A 24,108-nucleotide genomic window follows, 5' to 3' on the forward strand; every position below is an offset into this window, starting at 1 on the left:
GGGACCCCGATCAGCCACAATGTCCTCGGGTACCCGTAGTGCCGGAACACATGGGTAAACAGTGCCTCGGCAGTTTGCAGGGCCGTAGGAAGACCCGGCATGGGGAGCAAACGACAGGCCTTAGAGAACCGGTCCACAACGACCAGGATGGTAGTATTCCCTTGGGAGAGGGGAAGGTCTGTTATAAAGTCCACTGAGAGGTGGGACCATGGCCGTTGTGGAATGGGCAGGGGTAGCAACTTACCCCTAGGTAGATGTCTAGGCGCCTTACACTGGGCGCACACCGAGCAGGAGGAAACATAAACCCTCACATCCCTTGCCAATGTGGGCCACCAGTACTTGGCACTAAGACAGTGCACTGTCCGGCCGATACCCGGATGTCCAGAGGAGGGTGACGTGTGAGCCCAATAGATCAATCGATCCCGAACCTCGAGCGGAACGTACTTCCGACCCTCCGGGCACTGTGGTGGACTAGGGTCGGTGCGTAACGCCCGCTCGAGTTCGGCATCGAACTCCCACACTACCGGTGCCACCAGACACGACTCAGGCAGTATGGGAGTGGGCTCCACGGACCTCTCCTCCGCGTCATACCGCCGAGACAGCGCATCTGCCTTGCCATTCTGTGACCCAGGGATGTACGTGATCTTAAAAGTAAACCTGGTCAAGAACATACTCCATCTTGCCTGGCGAGGGTTCAGCCTCCTCGCCGCCCGGATGTACTCCAGGTTACGGTGGTCCGTCAAAATGAGGAAAGGGTGTTGAGCCCCCTCAAGCCAGTGCCTCCACACCTTTAGAGCCTGTACCACGGCTAACAGCTCCCTGTCCCCTACGTCATAGTTCCGCTCCGCCGGACTGAGCTTCTTAGAATAAAAAGCACAGGGGCGGAGTTTAGGTGGCGCGCCAGATCGTTGTGAAAGCACGGCTCCTAAACCGGCCTCCGACGCGTCCACCTCTACTTGGAACGGCAAAGAGGGATCCGGATGCGCCAGCACCGGGCCGAGGTAAACAGGTCCTTCAGCCTCCCAAACGCCCTGTCCGCCTCGGCCGACCACTGCAGACGCACCGGACCCCCCTTCAACAGAGACGTGATGGGCGCTGCCACCTGTCCAAAACCCCGGATAAACCTCCTGTAGTAATTTGCAAACCCCAAAAACTGCTGCACCTCCTTCACAGTGGTTGGTGTTTGCCAATTACGCACGGCCGACACCCGGTCTACCTCCATCCTCACCCATGACGCAGACAACTGATAACCCAAAAAGGAGACCGACTCCTGGAAAAACAGACACTTCTCTGCCTTCACATACAGGTCGTGCTCCACCAGCCTCCGCAACACCCTGCGCAGCAGGGCCACATGCTCGACACGGGTAGGTGAGTACACGAGAATGTCATCAATGTACACCACCACCCCCTGCCCCTGCATGTCCCTGAAGATCTCATCCACAAATGATTGGAAAACTGATGGAGCGTTCATCAACCCGTATGGCATGACCAGATACTCGTAATGGCCCGAGGTGGTACTAAAGGCTGTTTTCCATTCATCACCCTCCCTGATGCGCACCAAGTTGTACGCGCTCCTGAGATCTAATTTCGTGAAGAAACGCGCCCCATGCAACGACTCAGTCATGGTCGCAATCAGCGGGAGTGGATAACTATACTTCACCGTAATCTGATTGAGACCACGGTAATCGATGCACGGGCGCAAACCACCATCCTTTTTCTTCACGAAAAAGAAACTCGAGGACGCGGGGAAGTGGATCGGCCGTATGTATCCTTGTCTCAGCGATTCGTCTATGTAAATCTCCATAGCTTTCCTCTCCTCCTGAGACAGAGGATACACATGGCTCCGTGGGAGCGCAGCTCCTGCCTGTAGGTTTATCGCACAATCCCCCTGCCTATGGGGTGGCAACCGCGTCGCCCTCGCCTTACTAAACGCGATAGCCAAATCCCCATACTCAGGTGGAACGTGCAATGCGGGCACCTGGTTTGGACTCTCCACCGAGGTAGCCCCTACGGAAACGCCCAAACATCTACCCACACACTGAGCAGACCACTCCATCAGAGCCCTCTCCTGCCACGAAATCACTGGGTTATGGATACTCAACCAGGGCATGCCCAGCACCACCGGATACGCAGGAGAGTCAATCAGGAACAGCTGAATCATCTCCTGATGATCCCCCTGCGCACACATCCTAAGTGGCGCCGTGACCTCCCTGATTAAGCCCGTACCCAACGGACGACTATCTAGGGCGTGAACGGGAAAAGGAACATCAACAGGAATGAGGGGAATCCCTAACGCTAAACAAAACTTTTTATCAATAAAATTCCCAGCCGCGCCTGAATCTACCAGCGCCTTATGCTGGGAATGAGGTGCTACCTGTGGAAAACGTACAGGCATACAAAAATGGGCAACAGTGAGCTCTGGGTGAGTGGGGCGCCTACTCACCTGGAGGGAATCCCCAGTGCGGGACCTGTCGTCATCTCCCCTAGGAGGCCATCCCCAGCACCTAGCCGCGGTGTGTCCTCCCCGACCACAGTTGGTGCAGTGGATGGACCCCCTAGCCTGCCGACTCCTCCTCTCTCTAGCGCCAGCGCCCCCGAGCTCCATAGGACAAGGCTCGGGAGGCGCTGGAGGGTGGAATGGACGGACCCTCCGCAGGACGTCCGCGGGTAGCCAGCAGGGTATCCAGCCTGATGGACATATCAACCAGCTGGTCGAAAGTGAGGCTGGTGTCCCTACAAGCCAGCTCCCGACGGACGTCCTCTCGTAGGCTGCATCGGTATAGATCGATGAGGGCCCGATCATTCCACCCTGCATCTGCCGCTAGAGTCACGGAATTCGAGCGCGAATTCCTGGGCACTTCTCCTCCCCTGCCGGAGGAAGACCAGACGCTCCCCCGCCGCTTTCCCCTCCGGGGGATGGTCAAACACCGCCCTGAAGCGGCGGGAGAATTCGGTGTACGTAATCGTCGTGGCGTCGATCTTCCTCCACTCCGCGTTGGCCCACTCCAACGCTTTTCCGGCCAGGCAGGAGATCAGGGCGGACACGCTCTCATGCCCTGAAGGTGCCGGGTGCACTGTGGCCAGGTATAGCTCTACCTGGAGCAGGAATCCCTGACACCCAGCCGCGGTCCCGTCGTAGGCCCTCGGGAGAGATAGTCGGACTCCTCGAGGTTCCGGCGCTGGAATGGGCGGGCTGGCCGATGGTGCTGGCAGGGCGGGCGGCGGTGGAGGCGAACCCCAGCCTCGGAGTGTGGTAATCACCTCCTGCAGGGCGGTCCCCATCTGCAGGAGCTGCTCTTGCTGGTCCCGAACCTGGGCTTCCAGTCTCGTCTGGGCTGCTTCGGCTCCTGCTGATTCCATTTGTGGTATATGATTCTGTCAGGGCGTGTTGTAGGTGTAGTGTAGGAATCAAACGCAGGACGCAGACTGAATGTTCCAAAAAGCTGTATTACTGGCCCAAACACAGGCAACAGGACAACTAAGCCCGACAGCAAAAACACGCACGAAGGCGAAAGGTAGATGCGCACCAACAGGTGCGACCAAATGAAACGGTGCACACACAAGTGCAAATAAGCTCCAGCACAGTGGAGAAATACGCTCAACCGAGCAAGACACAACACTGACGGAAACAATCATATACAACACTAGACAAACACAACGAGAAACTTATAGGACACTAATTACGTCAAAACAGAAACAGGTGTGGAAACAAACAGACAAAAGCAAACGAACATGAAACATCTATCGGTGGCAGCTAGAATTCCGGAGACGACGAACGCCGAAGCCTGCCCGAACAAGGGAGAGAGGCAGCCTCGGCCGAAACCGTGACAGAGGGGAGGCAGCCTCGGCGGAAGTCGTGACAGTCTTGCAATGATCAACAACCAACTTGACAGAACTTGAATAATCTTTAAAAGAATATTGGGCAAATATTGTACAATCCAGGTTTGCAAAGCTCTTAGAGACTTACCCAGAAAGACTCACAGCTGTAATCGCTGCCAAAGGTTATTCTAACATGTATTGACTCAGGGGGTTGAATACTTATCTAATCAAGATATATTAGTTTTTATCTTTCCTTATTTTTTTTAACAATGTTATAATTTTTCTTCCACATTTGACATTACAGAGTATTTTGTGTAGATCATTGACAAAAAAAGGACAATTCAATCCAATTTAATTTTAATCCCACTTTGTAACACAAAAAAAAGTAAAGGGGTGTGAATACTTTCTGAAGGCAGTGTATATGTCCAAAGCTACCTCAATTACCTTGTACCCCTGCACATTGACTCAGTACTGGTACTCACTGTATATAGCCATGTTATTTTTACTCGTTATTGTTATTCATTATTTAAATTACATTACAAAAAATTGTCTTTAAATCTGCATTTTTAGAAAAGGGCCCGTAAGTAAGCATTACACTGTTAGTCTACACCTGTTGTTTACGAAGCATGTGACAAATACAATTTGATTTGATACAAAGCTGGTTACAATTAACATTTTATACTCCAGAAAAGACAAAACAAATATTACAACAAATACAGTGCCTTGCAAAAGTATTCATCCCCCTTCGCGTTTTTCCTATTTTGTTGCATTACAACCTGTAATTTAATTGGATTTTTATTTGGATTTCATGTAATGGACATACACAAAATAGTCAAAATTGGTGAAGTGAAATGAAAAAAAGAACTTCAAAAGATTCTAAAAAATAAATAACGGAAAAGTGGTGTGCATATGTATTCACCCCCTTTGCTATGAAGCCCCTAAATAAGATCTTGTGCAACCAATTACCTTCAGAAGTCACATAATTAGAAAAATAAAGTCCACCTGTGTGCAATCTAAGTGTCACATGATCTTTCACATGATCTCAGTATATATACACCTGTTCTGAAAGGCCGCAGAGTCTGCAACACCACTAAGCAAGGGGCACCACCAAGCAAGCGGCACCATGAAGACCAAGGAGCTCTCCAAACAAGTCAGGGACAAAGTTGTGGAGAAGTACAGATCAGGGTTGGGTAATAAAAAAATATCAGAAACTTTGAACATCCCACGGAGCACCATTAAATCCATTATAAAAAAATGGAAAGAATATGGCACCACAACAAACCTGCCAAGAGAGGGCCGTCCACCAAAACTCACGGACCAGGCAAGGAGGGCATTAATCAGAGTCAACAAATAGACCAAAGATAACCCTGAAGGAGCTGCAAAGCTCCACAGCAGAGATTGGAGTTTCTGTCCATAGGACCACTTTAAGCCGTACACTCCACAGAACTGGGCTTTACAGAAGAGTGGCCAGAATAAAGCCATTGCTTAAAGAAAAAAATAAGCCAACACGTTTGGTGTTCGCCAAAAGGCTTGTGGGAGACTCCCCAAACATATGGAAGAAGTACTCTGGTCAGATGAGACTAAAATTGAGCTTTTTGGGCATCAAGGAAAACGCTATGTCTGACGCAAACCCAACACCTCTCATCACCCTGAGAACACCATCCCCACAGTGAAGCATGGTGGTGGCAGCATCATGCTGTGGGGATGTTTTTCATCGGCAGGGACTGGGAAACTGGTCAGAATTGAAGGAATGATGGATGGCGCTAAATACAGGGAAATTCAGTCTTCCAGAGATTTGAGACTGGGATGGAGGTTCACCTTCCAGCAGGACAATGACCCTAAGCATACTGCTAAAGCATCACTCGAGTGGTTTAAGGGGAAACATTTAAATGTCATGGAATGGCCTAGTCAAAGCCCAGACCTCAATCCAATTGAGAATCTGTGTATGACTTAAAGATTGCTGTACACCAGCGGAACCCTTCCAACTTGAAGGAGCTGGAGCAGCTTTGCCTTGAAGGATGGGCAAAAATCCCAGTGGCTAGATGTGCCAAGCTTATAGAGACATACCCCAAGAGACTTGCAACTGTAATTTCTGCAAAAGGTGGCTCTACAAAGTATTGACTTTGGAGGGGTGAATAGTTATGCACGCTCAAGTTTTTTTTTTTTTGTCTTATTTCTTGTTTATTACACCCCAAAAAATATTTTGCATCTTCAAAGTGACAGGCATGTTGTGTAAATCAAATGATACAAACCCCCCAAAAATCCATTTTAATTCCAGGTTGAAAGACAACAATATAGGAAAAATGCCAAGGGGGGTGAATACTTTCACAAGTCACTGTATTATGGTTAATCTCAAATATACTGGGATATCATGAATATCATTTGGCATGGGCCCTCAGATCCTCAAAATGTTATATAGCTGTACCATTTTGTTGCTATTTCCTATTTTATTTTATGCAAATTTGCATCTCTGAATTGTTGGGAAAGGGCACGTAAGTAAGCATGTTATGGTAAAGTCTACACCTGTTGTGATTTGATGGTGAAGTTTTGTCACACAAGCAGCTATCGAAAATATATGGGAATGTTTGCTCAATCCAAAGTTACAACCAACTGATTTTAGCATTACCACAAAAATGGAGAAGGCAAGTGGAAAGGGGGAAGGTAGGAAACTTGTTTGTCTGCCATATATTAAAGACCAAAATTGGCTGAAAAATATTGGCATAAATAGAAAAATATACCACTTTCATTTCAGGACAAAAATAGTTTTCGATGTACTGATTCCATGCTGTATGAACTTATACATGGCACATGCTGTATGAACTTTCAATTAAACATGTTATACATCATTTTTGCCACCAACAGAATGTTGTAGAATATATGAGGCATACAACAATCTCAGCTATGCAGATTTTGCGGGGAAAAAAGACAGAATCATTATCTTATTTATTCTGGTATTGCCAACATGTAGCTTGTTTCGGGTCATAGGTTCAGGAATGGCTGAAAAATCAGTACATTCATTTAAAATTAACCTTACAAATTGCAGTGTTGGGTGATTTGGAAAGCCATAGCTAATCAATCTATATAATAATACTCTTTAAATATGTATCTTTAACTTACAATCTGTGGATACTATGCAATTAGAAAGGTCAAAATTAATGTAAGCACAGTTTAAAATATATGGCACGTGGAAATCAAAAGAGGGTGGCCTACTGAGATAGGTGGGATGGGCTGAGAGTAGCTGAAGGGTGGGATTAAAAAACTCATGATCGGTAATAGTTATTACTGAAAACACTATATACACTGAGTGGACAAAACATTAGGAACAGCTTCCTAATATTGAATTGCACTCACCCTCAATTTGTCTGGGCATGGACTACAAGGTGTCGAAAGCATTCCACAGGGATGCTGGCCCATGTTGACTCCAATGTTTCCCACAATTGTGTCAAGTTGGCTGAATGTCCTTTGGGTGGTGGACCATTCTTGATACACATGGGAAACTGCTGAAGGTGAAAAACCCAGTCAAACCCACTCAAACCAGTGCGCCTGGCACTTACTACCATACCCCATTCAAAGTCACTTAAATATTTTGTCTTGCCCGTTCACCCTCTGAATGAGTCTCAATTGTCTCAAGGCTTAAAAATCCTTCTTTAACCTGTCTCCCCCCTTAATCTACACTGATTGAAGTGGATTTAACAGGTGGCATCAATAAGGGATCATAGCTTTCACCTGGATTCACCTGGTCAGTCTATGTCATGGAAAGAGCAGGTGATCCTAATGTTTTGTACATTCAGTGTATATGGATGTACCGTTATGAAATCCGTCAATGTAGATTAAAATGGCTACTGATAATGTTGGATATCATAGCTACTAATGGGTCAACATTTTTGTATATATATTATCATTATGGTCACACCATCCACTGTTGTTTCTGTCAGTACATTGATTAATACTGTGTTTGGTTTTCTGTAAGTATGTGTATTTGAGCGTGATATCCTTATGTGTATTTAATGTTCATTAATGTGTCCCTGTGTGTATTTGCCAAGGGTCATAAATATGTAATGTCTGCACACAAACCAGACAAGACAGCCAGCAGAGCTGCTTAGCCGTGACTCAACCAGTATCCATGGAAACTGATCCTTTGTCCCACAATCCTCTCTCCCACATACTCTTTTTGCAAGACATTGCTCAGTTCTTTAATACTGTTCTATGAAGAACCCGGTGACTATTAAATCCATCAATGTGTTTGGTACAACAGTGCCCGTGTTTGTTGGCCTAATGTTCCCTGTGCCAGTGTCTGTGATTTGAGCTGTGGAAATAAAAACTTGTTTCAGTCACATTAACTGAATCCCCTGGAATTGAAAAAGCTGAAATATTTGGCTGTCCCCATATAGTTGTGGGTTCTGCTGGCAGAGTAAGAGGATGAGAGAATGTGTTTGTGTGTGTCAATGCATATGTTTGTGTGTGTGTGTGTGTTTGAGGAAGAGAGAGATACAGAGAGTAAGAGAGGACTGTGGGACATACAGTTGAAGTCAGAAGTTGACATACACTTAGTTAGGTTGGAGTCATTAAAACTTGTTTTTAACCACTCCACACATTTCTTGTTAACAAACTATAGTTTTGGCAAGTCGGTTAGGACATCTACTTTGTGCATGACACAAGTAATTTTTCCAACAATTGTTTACAGACAGATTATTTCACTTATAATTCACTGTATCACAATTCCAGTGGGTCAGAAGTTTACATACACTAAGTTGACTGTGCCTTTAAACAGCTTGGAAAATTCCAGAAAATGATGTCATGGCTTTAGAAGCTTCTGATAGGCTAATTGACATCATTTGAGTCAATTGGAGGTGTACCTGTGGATGTATTTCAAGGCCTACCTTCAAACTCAGTGCCTCTTTGCTTGACATCATGGGAAAATCTAAATAAATCAGCCAAGACCTCAGAAAAAAAATGGTAGACCTCCACGAGTCTGATTCATCCTTGGGAGCAATTTCAAAACACCTGAAGGTACCACGTTCATCTGTACAAACAATAGTACGCAAGTATAAACACCATGGGACCACGCAGCCGTCATACCGCTCAGGAAGGAGACACGTTCTGTCTCCTAGAGAAGAACGTACTTTGGTGCAAAAAGTGCAAATCAATCCCAGAACAACAGAAAAGGACCTTGTGAAGATGCTGGAGGAAACAGGTACAAATGTATCTATATCCACAGTAAAACGAGTCCTAAATCGACATTAACCTGAAAGGCCGCTCAGCAAGGAAGAAGCCAGTGCTCCAAAACCGCCATAAAAAAAGCCAGACTACAGTTTGCAACTGCACATGGGACAAAGATCGTACTTTTTTGAGAAATGTCCTCTGGTCTGATGAAACAAAAATAGAACTGTTTGGCCATAATGACCATCGTTATGTTTGGAGGAAAAAGGGGGTAGCTTGCAAGCCGAAGATCACCATCCCAATCGTGAAGCACGGGGGTGGCAGCATCATGCTGTGGGGGTGCTTTGCTGCAGGAGGGTCTGGTGCACTTCACAAAATAGATGGCATCATGAAGAAGGAAAATTATGTGGATATATTGAAGCAACATCTCAAGACTAGTTAAAGTTTGGTCGCAAATGGGTCTTCCAAATGGACAATGACCCCAAGCATACTTCCAAAGTTATGGCAAAAGGGCCTAAGGACAACAAAGTCAAGGTATTGGAGTGGCCATCACAAAGCCCTGACCTCAATCCTATAGAAATTTGGTGGGCAGAACTGAAAAAGCGTGTATGAGCAAGGAGGCCTACAAACCGGACTCAGTTACACCAGCTCTGTCAGGAGGAATGGGCCATAATTCACCCAACTTATTGTGGGAAGCTTGTGGAAGGCTACCCGAAACGTTTGACCCAAGTTAAACAATTTAAAGGCAATGCTACCAAATACTAATTGAGTGTATGTAAACTTCAGACCCACTGGGAATGTGATGAAATAAATAAAAGCTGAAAGAATTCATTCTCTCTACTATTATTCTGACATTTCACATTCTTAAAATAAAGTGGTGATCCTAACTGACCTAAAACAGGGAATTTTTGCTAGGATTAAATGTCAGGAATTGTGAAAAACAGAGTTTAAATGTATTTGGCTAAGGTGGATGTAAACTTCTGACTTCAACTGTATGTCATTTGTATTTGTCATTTGCTTGGTTATATGTGTAAATGTGGTAAATGTGAGAGTTTGAAGTGGGCAGACACATGCAATACTTTCAAATACTGATAAAGATCTAAACAAAACAAATTATTGCGTTGTTCACCTGTTGTTTAAAAGAAACATGACATCTTAAGAAACATTTTAATATAATTCATATGTTTCCATTTAATTTACAAAAGTACCAAAACAAAATCCAAAAGTCAAATTTTACGAAGTGCTAGGAGGTGAGGAGGCATAACAATAAGACTAGGAATGTTTACGGTTACACATACTCTCTAATGGCGGTCAAGCCCATAAATGGATCATGTTGGAGAATGGGTGAGAGCTCATTAGGAGGCATTTGGGTCCATAACAAATGAATACATTTAAAACAAAAACATGAGATGGTAAATTACCAACACAAGTTGTAAAGTATCATTACTGTTGCATTAAACAACAAAGACAAAAACAGGGTAGTTCTAGGGGAGACTGTTTGGTCAGGGTAAACTTCTATGGGTCCATTTTTCAGTATAAATCATCAACTAGATCCTCTTTATACAAAGATGTCTGGAACAATATCAAATAATATGAAAAACAACAAAATGAAAGACTATATGAACAATCTGTGCTGTTAATTTCCATCATAAATAAATGATCTCAATTAATAAGATCACAAAACAGAAGAGAGATTGGGGCAATGCTACTTTAGCACACTTGGAGGTTTGGATAAGAGGCCTGTTGTTCTTGTTTTTACGGCAACTCATTCCAATAGTGCATTGTCCCTACAATTTATTACAACCAGCACACACTGCCAGAATAACTCTCATATAATACAATTGTCTAAGTTCATCAGAGCTGATTAGTTTTAAAGTGCAGCTATGTGTCTGGTTGTGAAAAAGGGTCTTGGTATTAACCCTTCATACAAAATAGTTTGTCTTGTTGTTTGACACGTGGACAGGATGATATACAGTGAGGGAAAAAAGTATTTGATCCCCTGCTGATTTTGTACGTTTGCCCACTGACAAAGACATGATCAGTCTATAATTTTAATGGTAGGTTTATGTGAACAGTGAGAGACAGAATAACAACAAAAAAATCCAGAAAAACGCATTTTGATTTGCATTTTAATGAGGGAAATACGTTTTTGACCCCTCTGCAAAACATGATTTAGTACAACCCTTGTTGGCAATCACAGCGGTCAGACGTTTCTTGTAGTTGGCCACCAGGTTTGCACACATCTCAGGAGGGATTTTGTCCCACTCCTCTTTGCAATTCATTAAGGTTTAGAGGCTGACATTTGGCAACTCAAACCTTCAGCTCCCTCCACATATTTTCTATGGGATTAAGGTCTGGAGACTGGCTAGGCCACTCTAGGAACTTAATGTGCTTCTTCTTGAGCCACTCCTTTGTTGCCTTGGGCGTGTGTTTTGGGTCATTGTCATGCTGGAATACCCATCCACAACCCATTTTCAATGCCCTGGCTGAGGGAAGGAGGTTCACACCCAAGATATGACGGTACATGGCCCCGTCCATCGTCCCTTTGATGTGGTGAAGTTGTCCTGTCCCCATAGCAGAAAACACTCCCAAAGCATAATGTTTCCACCTCCATGTTTGACGGTGGGGATGGTGTTCTTAGGGTAATAGGCAGCATTCCTCCTCCTCCAAACACAGCGAGTTGAGTTGATGCCAAAGAGCTCAACTTTGGTCTCATCTGACCACAACACTTTCACCCAGTTCTCCTCTGAATCATTCAGATGTTCATTGGCAAACTTCAGACGGGCCTGTATATGTGCTTTCTTCAGCAGGGGGACCTTGCGGGCGCTGCAGGATTTCAGTCCTTCACGGCGTAGTGTGTTACCAATTGTTTTCTTAGTGACTATGGTCCCAGCTGCCTTGAGATCATTGACAAGATCCTCCCGTGTAGTTCTGGCCTGATTCCTCACCGTTCTCATGATCATTGCAACTCCACGAGGTGAGATCTTGCATGGAGCCCCAGGCCGAGGGGAGATTGACAGTTACTTTGTGTTTCTTCCATTTGCGAATAATCGCACCAACTGTTGTCACCTTCTCACCAAGCTGCTTGGCGATGGTCTTGTAGCCCATTCCAGCCTTGTGTAGGGTCTACAATCTTGTCCCTGACATCCTTGGAGAGCTCTTTGGTCTTGGCCATGGTGGAGAGTTTGGAATCTGATTGATTGATTGCTTCTGTGGACAGGTGTCTTTTATACATGTAACAAACTGAGATTAGGAGCACTCCATTTAAGAGTGTGCTCCTAATCTCAGCTCGTTACCTGTATAAAAGACACCTGGGAGCCAGACATCTTTCTGATTGAGAGGGTGTCAAATACTTATTTCCCTCATTAAAATACAAATCAATATATAACATTTTTTAAATGCATTTTTCTGGTTGTTATTCTGTCTCTCAATGTTCAAATAAACCTACCATTAAAATTATAGACTGATCATTTCTTTGTCAGTGGGCAAACAGACAAAATCAGCAGGGGATCAAATACTTTTTTCCCTCACTGTAGCATCATCATCTTCACGGCCTCTCTTGGGTTTTGTCTTCACTTCTGTTAAATGGCAGCCTGCTACAGGTCATTCGAAGTCTTACATGTGCTAAAAGGCTGTCATAAATAGCTGTGTGCTCTTCCATTTGTTAAAATATATGTGTATTTTTGTTCTCAATAGGTATAGTTATAATAACAGTAAGTGCCTTTACATACTCTTGGTCTATAGTTTTTATATGATATGAACATTCTGTTTTTCTTTGTATTTAAATTCTGTTTCGGTGTAGATAAAAGAAATATGTAATGTATCTGTGATAGGGCAAGACAACAGGGTTGTTTTACGGGTGTAAATGCCTCTTTCAACACTCAACATAAGGAATGCTTCATACTCATGGCATAACATAAGCTATACAAACTGGGACCCAACTGAGAAACAAAACAAAAAAACATACTTTCTATGTTACTTTACATTTAAAAACGTGTTTTTTGGAGTAGATTAAATCCCAAAAGCCATCAGGAGAAACCTCTTAGCTACTTCTCAGACTAACCTCTGACCCTATCTGTGACCCTAGTCTCAGTCTTTCATCACATCACACACACCCCATTTCAGTGGGCTGGCAGTGGAGGGCAGGCTGAACGTGGGGTCAGTAGGTGAGACATGCCCTGGGGTGATGTGTCTGTGTGTTGGGAGTGGCTATGAGACGGGCACAGGCTGGCAATGATGGGGGAAGCAGTGGTACGCCACACACACCAACACATACAGTGTGGATGGAGTCTGAAGTCATCATAACCTGGTGTGTACATTGGCGATGATCTCTGGTGGAAGGTCCTTGATCGGGAGGTCCCCCGTCTCGCCCCCGCTGTCCACTGGCCCGTGGTCGGTGCTCTCACAGCTGCTCTGGGGCGACTCTGGAGGGGGCTTGTACAGAACACTGGCCAGCAGGAAGAACAGCGTGCCGAGAACCTGACAGAAAGAGGGAGGGAGGGAGACAATGAGACATGCACTATGGTTAGAGTAGGAAGAATATCATTCTCTATCAGTTAAACAAACATTTGATATGGTTACGAGTATAAAGAAAATCATGCCCCTGCAACAGGCTTAGATATCAGCCCAGACAACGTGTAGGCCTTGAGTTACCTTGTAGATGATGCCAGCGATGAGTGTGTAGCGGCTCATGGCAGAGTTCTGGTAGAGATGGCAGGAGCCCTGCTCTCCACACTGGTCCTCCCACAGCAGGCATGAGATGTCGATCACAGAGCCAAATGCTATCGGGCCTGGGATCCCACCTTCAGGAAGAACATATCACATCATATTATGCTTGTTGTTGGGAATTTGAGGCTAAAAGGCCATTTATGAAATCAAATCAAATTCAACAAGAACATACAGTACCTAGACTTCGCACCACAATCCACTGGATCCCCAGTCCAAAGGACCTCTGGCTGTCTGGAACACACCTGTAGGAGGAGAGCCGTTTAGAGTCAGAGTTAACACACGTTTCTCTCTCATGCCTGGTTATCACAGGACTATACCACTGAGTTCTCTCTCTCTGTAGTCGGTCTGATCCGTACCCACCTGAGGGTAGCGGTGAGGGCTGGTATACTACACAGGAAGGTGAAGGAGATGATGATGAAGAGGAAGGTGAGGAAGGCTGGCATGTGACTACAGGAGCTGGTACATTTCCCATCCCTCGCCTGGCCCTCCAGCCCTGATGTCACATTCCCCCCCACCACACAGCTGCAGCCCGAGTACACCTGAACAGGGACACACCAGACAGAAGAGACAGTCAGTCAAAGTCAACATGTATACTGGCTATATTCATTAAATAATAATAATAATAATAATATGCCATTTAGCAGACGCTTTTATCCAAAGCGACTTACAGTCATGCGTGCATAATTTTTTTTTTTTTGTGTATGGGTGGTCCCGGGGATCGAACCCACTACCTTGGCGTTACAAGCGCCGTGCTCTACCAGCTGAGCTACAACATTAACTATTGTATCTAATTTAACTCATTTATTTAATGCATCTTCCTTAATTAGTCTTCATCGAACACAGACCTGTTACACAGACTCTGTCCATCAATTTTTACAATTAGAGTTCTAACCAAAGTGAGATCTTTGCTGAAGGTTTGGTTGGTTACCTGTCTGCCTGTTGAGATCTCTGTGTGGTTGATTGTGCTGCATCCTGCGTGGCAGGGGGAGTAATACATCACATCGTCAGCTCCACAGACTGGGTTATAGAGCTCTCGTAAACAGTGACAATCTGCATTACATCCCACCGTCAGGTTGCCCCCCAACAAAGAGCTGAGAGAGAGCGGGAGAGAAAAATAGAGTTGAAAGGTTATTTTCTATGACATCCATAATCAATATCTGTTGCTCTGTATGCAGTAGTATTTATTCTACTGTGTTATTAGTGTTAATTAGCCTGAGTACCAGTCTGTTTAGCTAACATTACACTCCTTGCACTCTGTGTCATTGCAAAACTATTTGGCGGTATGTAACCTAAACAGACTTGTACCATGGCTAACTCTTGATTGTTTCGTGAAATGGAACTGGAGTAGGACAATAAGGAGCTGGTCTAGTTGTTGACTAGCTAAATATATTCATTTGCTTGAGGGGGAATATCTTGACTATCACACTGAGCGTAGACATGCATCTGACAAACTAAAAGCTTTAAACTGTAAAATACTTGTCAAACAGCAGACCCTCCTCTCCTCCCCTGGTGGGTTGTACAATCCCTCTGCCTCCTCTCTGTTTCATTAGCATTCCACAGCCAGAGGGCATCAACTAATGTGTAATAAACTCAGTGTTGTGTGCCGCTTTAATGTTGAGTCATTGGTGTTGTTTACTGTGGGCTACTCTGTATGCTTTTTTAGTCTCTTAAAATGTTGAGCTCTTCCTGATTTTCACCTAAATATCCTTATCATATAATAATGTAACATTACAAAAACAATGTCAAATATTCCTTCTAATGGACACAGATTGTCTGTCTCTCCATTGGGCCTGGTCTGGGTTTACCTGTTGCGGAGGTTGTTGGCTTGCTCATAGTACTGTTCATTGTAATCCTTGTTGTACTGATAGGGAGTGGTCACCCCGGCCATAGGGACGTTGGGACAGTGGATGAGGAAGATGAATATGGCCAGTAGACTGATGAGGGCACACACCATGCAGAAACGGATGATGCCACGGCAACGTAGGTTCAGCTTCTTCACGATGTAGCCGCCCAGGAAGGTGCCACCTCCGCCCGCGGGCACCACCATGTAGCCTGGTGGGAGGAAAGGGAAGGTTAATACCCATGTGTATGTGAGGGACGTGGATGGAAGAGGATGGATGAGGATGGATGAGGATGGATGAGGATGGAAGCATAAATAGCTAAATGGTAGTAGTGTGACTAAAAGAAGGGGGGTAGGTGGAGGGGGTAGGTGGTGTTTCAAATATGTAACGTGCTGTAAGTGCATGTTTGTGTATGGGGTAATGTTAGTGATCTGATTCTATAGTCTCTCACCGAACCATGTGGCTGCCTCAGATGCACTCAAGCTGAACTGAGACTCCAGGAACTTTGGGCCGAAGGTGGACATGCCAGCAATGAGGGTGGCCTCCGTGGCCCCCGCCAGACACAGGAAGAGGAAGGGAGGGTTCTTCAGCAGGAGCAACACTGACCTGGAGAGAGAAAGAGAGAACGAGTGAGAGAGAGTGAGTGAGAGAGAGAGCGCGAGAGAGATCTCTTTAGTAAGATCTTATCTTCTTAATTAAAGGTTCATCCCTGACCCTGGAAAAGACAGCCACAGTGAAAATAAATACTTTACTACCATGATATATTATACAATGTAATCACTGTCCTGTTTCCTCTCAGTAATCCCCCATTGCCATGGAGAACCAGCCTGCTTTCTGAGCCCAAGTGTGTTACATTGACACATAATAAACACAGTAGCTATGCATGGAGGGATTACACTATCTTATATAGGTCTTATTTCTGTGTGAGAGTTATGAAGTAAGAGTGTAGGGCTTTCTGGTGGTCCCTCTAGTGCCCTAGAGTGTAGGGTCACCTACCTAGGCATGTCCTTCACTGACTTCCCAAACTGAGGGTCTGATGCACTGGCCTGACTGCCATCTTTCAGCTGGTGGGCCTCAGACACACGCATGGCCACATACTTCTGAGAGCCTGGAGAGAAGTGGGAAAATAGAGATATTCATGTTGATGGCAAAGATTGAGTTAGTTGCTGATCTGATTTTTTAGTGTTCTGTGTTCTGTGGTGCTGGTGAAGTGTCAGTAAATTGGTAAGTAACCTGGTAGTTGGCGTGGGTAGCCCAGGATGGGCAGGGCGATGACCAGTGCTGCTGCCCCTCCTGCAAGGAAGCCTATCCACCAGGCCCCCACCCACAGAGGGTTCTCTGGAGTCAGCTCCGTCCTACACACAGGGAGGGGCACAGAAGAGACAAAGAGGGAAGGGCAATAATTAAGTTGAGAGCTTTTTATTTTTTTCTTGAGGATTTGAGCAAAGGTTAAACTACAAATGGCCACTAGAGGGCACTATTCTTTATCTGTAGAAAGGTTTTGCTCTGCTGCCATCTCCCCTTTTAAGGTGAACCATTTTTATACAGTCTATGGGTCCAACTGATTCAGATACGGTAAGTACAGCTACGTTAAGTAGCTATCTCCCTGAGGTTAGTCCAGGTGTATGGTAGGTGGAGACAGACTGACTGAGGTACTCACGTCATATGGACCTCTGTATAGATGTTGAGGAAGTATCCTCCTAGAAGGTACCCTGCTGCTGGACCCACGATGGCTGCTGTATAGAAGATCCCTGAGGAGACAGAGACCAGAGGAGAGCTGTGTGCGTCAGTTAAGGACTTCCTACTGAGTAAAAATACCTAATTGTTCCTGCTTTGATGGTTTGGTTTTCATCTGTGTTGTTTTATTGTGATTGATAAGCTCGCAGAAACAGACTGAGTGCGTTCACTGAGTCCTCACTGGAGTCAGCGAGGTGGGGATTGTCTTCGATTGCCTCTGTTGCCTTTGAAATTATGTCTGTGGTGAAACTGCTGAATGGAAAGATGGGAAGTCTAAGGGAGCGTGAGAGGGTCAAAATTGTAGGCCTCATCCTGGATGTGACATTGATCCTCCTTGATGGCAGGTCAATAGGGAACGTCAGATGGCAGGGGTTTCTGCTGAACCTCAGTTGGAGACATAACGTCACACACATCCAATTTGAAGAACTTTAATCTACAATCAAGCTCAATCAACAGGGGTGTAACAGTCTGTGACTGTTTTAGAGTTAAATACTGCCATTTCGAACCATTAGATACAATCCTCACTACACGCATGATTTCACATCTAAAACCTATTTTTACTACGTCATTCTCCGATATGTGACATCTCAAAGGTCAACCTATTCACCTATCACATCAGTGAATCAGGCTCTGCTCTCATCCGGACTAGTTTTCTGTCATTATAACTTGTCTGACAAGTCTCACATCATCCTGATTACTGCTGCTGTGCAGTGTGGGTCATTATGTGGTCACATACCTAATGGAGACGAGACCACAGGGTTATAGATCACACAGGATATCAGTCAGCACAGCAGCCACAAACACTGGCAGCACAGCACACTTCAAGAGTAGCAAGAAGCAAGTCTAGACCCCAGAAACTCAAATCCACTGGATTTTTTAATTGTTCCCCTATAGTCAGGGACTGATTTAGACCTGTGACACCAGGTGTGTGCAATTAATTATCAGATAGAACAGAAAACCAGCAGGCTTCGGACCTCATAGGGTAAGAGTTGAGTACCCCTGGTTTAGACCATATGCAAATCAAGTAAGTCATCTACAGTTCACAGGTCCTTTGACACAGTACATTTGGTGTTGTTAGTTATGTTAAAATCAAATTTTGTAACATTATTAAACACAATGAAAACTATTCTCTGATGGATGACAAATATATGCACCACATAAATCCTGAAAAGTACACCTGAGAAAATACACGTCCCAAAAAAGATTAGATAGAACAATGGTCCTACAGTCAGTGTTGTGCTTAGTGACTCACCAATGTACACTGGAGCATAGCTGGACTTGACGTTCTCGTCCAGGTAGGTGACCCCCAGAGTGTACAGGGGCGTGGCTCCCACCCCATGCAGGAACTGGCCCAGCATGAAGACAAAGCGGTAGCTGGACAGACCCCCACCCTCCCTATCATGGCAAGGGCTGGTACGGTTCCCTGTGCATACCCCTGTCCGCTCGGGAATGCTGACATGGTACGGGGGAGTGGTGAAGTGAGGCAGGGCGAACACCAGAGAGCCTAACGCCATGACTAGCACCCCCCAGCCCAGCCAACGAGGCTTGTGCCCTGTCCCACCAAAGTAACTGACGAAGGCCAGGCACAGACAGGCAGCGATGTCGTAGGAGCTGGCGATGAGCCCGGCCTGGTAGCTACGCAGGTCAAAGCGCCTCTCTATGGAGGTCACCACCGTGTTGATGAAGCCGTTAATGATCATGCCCTGGAGGAAGGAAGCCACACAGAGGAAGAAGAGCAGCCAGCGAGGGGTGTTGAAGGTCTGGATGGCTCGGGGCGTCAGGGCCCCCCAGCCACACAGCCCTTCTGAGTCAATGGGGATGAATTTGAGGCCCATGGGGGTCTCTGTGGGCACCTCACCCCTGTAAAGCTGTCCAGGCAGAGGGGCAGTAGCCCTGGTGAGGATGATGTGGCCAGCGGGGCCTTCTCCAGCAGAGCTGCCAGGGCCTGAGCCCATCGGGCTATCCTCCTGAGAGTCCACAGGGCTGGGTGTATCCAGGAAGGGGCCCATGGGGCCGTTCTGGAGGTCCAGTAGCTCCTGCTTGGAGCTGAAGGAGGTGTCGGCATTAAGCTGGATGGGCATGGCCCCAGGGAGGGGCTCTCTGAGAGGGATAGAGGGGCCTGAGAGACTTTTGGGGAGAGAGAGAGAGTGCTAAAAGATAGGGATGCTGTTCTCCTGTAGGCTACTGTCTGTACCCAGTATGTGCCTATGCCATGGAACAGTCAAAGTCTTTGCATGTGGCAAGCACAGCTCTGCAGGAGGTCCACTATACAGGGGAATGGACAGGACATGACATTCTGGAGCCTCTGGGAAACTTCATCCTAAAGAGAGGAGAGAACAGGACAGTCAGACATTATCACATGTTATTTTGAAAATATGAAAATGTGGGGATAAAAAAAGTATGATTCTAATAAAACACATTAATTTAATCTAAGCCAATGCCTTTCTGTCTAGTGCCTGCTGACAGACATAGGGCATCTGTCTCTGGTTGGATTTAGCCAGGTCTCATTGTACTGTACTATACTGCCTATTATCCTCCTGTGATGGTGCCAAGGCATTGGAGCGGTCCAGAGGACCAGAACAAAACACTCATGGGATTAGCTCTGCATGGTAGCATTGGCACAACTATCACTGTTTTTCTCTTATCTGTCCAGACCCACAGGTTTCCCCCAACAAAAACAGCCCACTTGGCAAAAACTGGTTGAATCAACATTGTTTCCATATCAAAAAATGTATTGGTGTTGGATCAGCGTGGAAAACTGATTGAATTTGCCAAAAGTCTTCAACATATAAGTAATGGCGCCGCATTGGATAGCATTCTTTGTACAGGCTACTGACCAATTCTGCTATTTTGTGTGTTTTTTGGTGCATAATGTTTCTGCTATGACCGAAAATAGCTTCTGGACATCAAAACAGCGATCACTAACCTCGATTTGGATGATGATTTCTACTTCAACGAGTCAGAGGTGCAGGACATACTGCTCACCCTGGGCTAGGCCCTATTCCCAGAGAAACAGAAAATAAAAAAATGGCGTAAGAGGCCAGCTTGCGGGCACCCTGACGAAACTACATTGGTGAGTACATAAACCACCTCTACCCTCCATTCTATTGGTGAATGTACTGGACACTGGACAACAAACTGGACGAGAAAAAACTCTAGATACCTTTACTTACATACACACATAAATGCATACAAAGCTCTCCCTCACGCTCCATTTGGCAAATTACCATAACTCTATCCTCCTGATTCCTGCTTACAAGCAAAAACTCAAAAGTGGTCAGATTAAGTGGATGCTAAGCTACAGGACTGTTTCGCTATCGCAGACTGGAATTTGTTCCGGGATTCATCCGATGGCATTGAGGAGTTTACCACATCAGTCACCGGCTTCATTAATAAGTGCATCGATGACTTTGTCCCAATAGTGACCGTGCGTACATTTCCCAACCAGAAGCTATAGATTACAGGAAACATCCGCACTGAGCTAAAGGCTAGAGCTTCCGCTTTCAAGGAGCGCAATACTAATCCAGACGCTGATAAGAAATCCCACTACGCCCTCCGACAAATCATCAAACAGGCAAAGCAGGACTAAGTTCAAATCCTACTACACCGGCTCTGACGCTCGTCGGATCTGGCAGAGCTTGCTACCACGGATTACAAAGGGAAGCCTAGCCGCGAGCTGCCCAGTGACGCGAGCCTACCAGATGAAGAACACTGAACCATGCATGAGAACACCAACTGCTCCGGACGACTGTGTGATCACGCTCTCCATAGCTGAATTGAATAAGACCTTTCAAAAAATTTCAAAACATGAGCATAAAAACAGGTAATAATAAACATTAATCATCATTATATTACTTCAGAGTAATCTGTTAAATGCTTTTTTCAGTCCTTCCTCTTGCGTTGACAGAGTGGAAAGTTAATGTCATTCGTGGTCTTATGCTGCCTATTAATATTTAGCAGTACCTACAAATGTCACAGAATAAGTGTATAGTAATCCTTACTGAAGTAGTAATTACTGTTAGTTCATTTTATCACTTACAACCATAAAATAGCTATTTACAGCATAACAATGAACAATGCAACAATGGTCCATATATAGCCTTAAACCAAAAACACCATACAAAAACCCATAAAGCGCCAATCAGCAGTTGAAACAATAACAAAGTTGCCTCCCGACATTGTTTTGGTAAAAAGCTGGGATGGGGCTGGAGAAAGTGTTCGTTTTTTTTTTTACAAACAAGCTTGTATTTTGTGTTCTGATAGAGAATGACAGTTCAACTAAGCTCATGAGGCATTTATAAGTTATATTATTTTCTGAATCAATCTGTAGATATAATTAATTTATACGTTTTAAAAAATGGATATGGATCCAAAAATGGATGCAGTAATGTCGTCCAAAAAGTTATACTTTTGAATCATCTGTCCATAGAACGTTCTTCCAAGAGTCTTGATGATCATCCAGGTGCTTTTTGGCAAACTTGAGTCAACTTTTTGGACGAGATGGGTCCCATTATGCCTGGCGAAAACCAAACACTGCATTCCACAGTAAGAACATCATACCAAAGGTCAAGCATGGTGGTGGTGGTGTGATGGTTTGGGGATGCTTTGCTGCCTCAGGACCTGGACGACTTGCCTTAATAGAAGGAACCATGAATTCTGCTCTGTATCAGAGAATTCTACAGGAGAATGTCAGCGCAGCTGGGTCATGCAGCAAGACAATGATCCAAAACACACAATCAAGTCTACATGAAAATTGCTAAAAAGCAACAAATTTGATGTTTTGGAATGGCCTAGTCAAAGTCCAGACCTAATCCCAATTGAGATGTTGTGGCAGGACTTGAAACGAGCAGTTCATGCTTGAAAACCCACACGTCACTGAGTTAAAGCAGTTCTGCATGGAAGAGTGGGCCAAAATTCCTCCACAGCGACATGAGAGACTGATCAACAACTACAGGAAGCATTTGGTTGGAGTCATTGCAGCTAAAGGTGGCACAACCAGTTATTGAGTGTAAGGGGGCAATTACTTTTTCACACAGGGGAATTGGGTGTTGCATAACTTTGTTTATGAAACAAATGAAATAAATATGTAATTGTTGTGTTATTTGTTCACTTATGTTCCCTTTATCTAATATTAGGTTTTGGTTGAAGATCTGATAACATTCAGTATCACAAATATGCAAAAGTAGAGAAAATTAGAAAGGGGGCAAATACTTTTTCACAGCACTGTAAGCACAGTTGACACCATCGAGGTGCGGATGTTTACTTTCTACATGAGTTGTTCTTTTTCAGTTTCGACCTAAGAACAGATTGTAGTGGTAAAATAAAAAGGTATACATTTTTTGGTGCCATTTAGGGGAAATGGAATTCTAAGCATCACTCCAGTCAGAAGAGGCTCTGCAAAAGTTTGTTTAGATTCATTTGCTATGGCCTCGCGCTAGTTTTCCAGCTCAGCCAACATTCTTTGGCTGTTTTTCAGCCTTGGGTGAATTTTGACGTGTTCTATTGTCCAGCCTATTCATAGCTAGCAGCATGGAGTCAGGACATAACCAAACTGTTGCTGAGATAATGGATGTTGAGACTTCCAAGGAGAAAAGAGGCATTGCTGAAACTCATTCATATGCTTGCAGTGTAGAAAAGGTGGGTGAATGTGATTCATACCCGAATACCCCAACCAAGGAGCAACTTCCAAAGAGGCTGAGAAGCGAACCATCACTGAGTCAGCTACAGGACAACATCGTCCGCATCCTCACAACGAGAGCGCAGATGACATCATGGACTTGGTGAAAAAGAACACTGTCAGCATCGTTAACCTGAAGAAAGCCATTGATTTCAATGCTGAGGAAGTAAATACTCTGAAGCAGCAAAACGCAACATTGAAAACTCAGGTTGCAAAGCAGGAGAAGAAACTCACTGAAATGGAGTCAAAGGTAAACGAGACTGACCCGTACAGTCAGAGATGGAATCTTCTAATTTACGGAATCGCAGAAAGATCTGACGAGAACATCAATGCAAAAGTGAAGGACATTTGCAGGGCAATAGTCCCGGAGGATGAGCGAAATGTTGTTGCAGGTTCTCTGGATGTGGTGCACCGCCTGTGTAGGCTGAGAGATTGGGAGAACAACCAGCCACCGCGACCAGTGATCATGAGATTAATCTCCAGGACTGCGAGGGATCTGACATGGAAAAGTGCAAAGAAAAAGGACTATTTAAAGAACAACAACCTGAGGTTCAAGGAGGACATGACAGCATTTGATAAAGAAGCTCGGAATCGTCTATGGCCGATGGTTGAGAGAGCAAGGAAGGAGGGGAAAAGTGCATACTTCGCGGGAGCCAAGGCTTTTGTTAATGGAAGGGAAATTTGTGCTGACGCCTAGCTTGATGGCTACTGGAGTGGGGCAGGACTGATTTTTATTTGCAACTGGTAAAACGTTTTATTTTGTGAGGAAAGAGCATTAATTGTGTGAGGCAAGTTTTATTTTATTTTTTTATGGCAGGAAATTCGCACTGTCACTTAATGTTAGCTTGATGGCTATTCGTTTTACCAATGGATGGCGCAGATGTTATTTGCAATAGATCGAACGTTACCACCTGCGTGGTGCAAAGGACTGTTTTTATTTGCAACTAGTAAGAACGTTTCATTTTGTGAGAACCCGGTTCATCTGAACTTATACAACTTTCATATTCTTCATTTAGTCACTGTGATAGTAAATGTCAATTTCAGTATTTTCTATTAATGCCAGGGGAATCCGTAATATTTTGAAAAGGAAATCTTTATTTTTGTATTGTAAGGGTAAGAGTGCCGACTTTCATTTAATTAAAGAAA

At 44.9% G+C, this 24,108-nt stretch overlaps 1 protein-coding gene across 2 annotated transcripts in view; it reads right to left on the minus strand.

The window, feature by feature from the left end:
* Positions 1-12,457: 12,457 nt before the first annotated feature.
* LOC121538311 (solute carrier organic anion transporter family member 4A1) overlaps positions 12,458-24,108 on the minus strand; it is a 30,757-nt gene continuing 19,106 nt past the window's right edge. Inside the window, exons 1-12 of one of the 2 annotated variants that reach the window (XM_041846189.2) lie at positions 20,212-20,246; positions 18,538-19,605; positions 17,209-17,299; positions 16,782-16,903; positions 16,545-16,656; positions 16,000-16,154; positions 15,513-15,759; positions 14,636-14,798; positions 14,068-14,246; positions 13,885-13,949; positions 13,633-13,781; positions 12,458-13,458 (exon numbers count right to left, since the gene is read on the minus strand). In XM_041846189.2, coding sequence (XP_041702123.1) covers positions 13,279-13,458; positions 13,633-13,781; positions 13,885-13,949; positions 14,068-14,246; positions 14,636-14,798; positions 15,513-15,759; positions 16,000-16,154; positions 16,545-16,656; positions 16,782-16,903; positions 17,209-17,299; positions 18,538-19,366 — 2,292 coding nt within the window. In that variant the 5' untranslated portion in view covers positions 19,367-19,605; positions 20,212-20,246 and the 3' untranslated portion in view covers positions 12,458-13,278. Of the gene's footprint in view, positions 13,459-13,632; positions 13,782-13,884; positions 13,950-14,067; positions 14,247-14,635; positions 14,799-15,512; positions 15,760-15,999; positions 16,155-16,544; positions 16,657-16,781; positions 16,904-17,208; positions 17,300-18,537; positions 19,606-20,211; positions 20,247-24,108 lie in introns of those variants that run through there. The other variant, XM_041846188.2, reaches the window with a different exon arrangement.

The sequence above is a fragment of the Coregonus clupeaformis genome, chromosome 24 (assembly GCF_020615455.1).
Source record: "Coregonus clupeaformis isolate EN_2021a chromosome 24, ASM2061545v1, whole genome shotgun sequence".
NCBI lineage: Eukaryota > Metazoa > Chordata > Actinopteri > Salmoniformes > Salmonidae > Coregonus > Coregonus clupeaformis.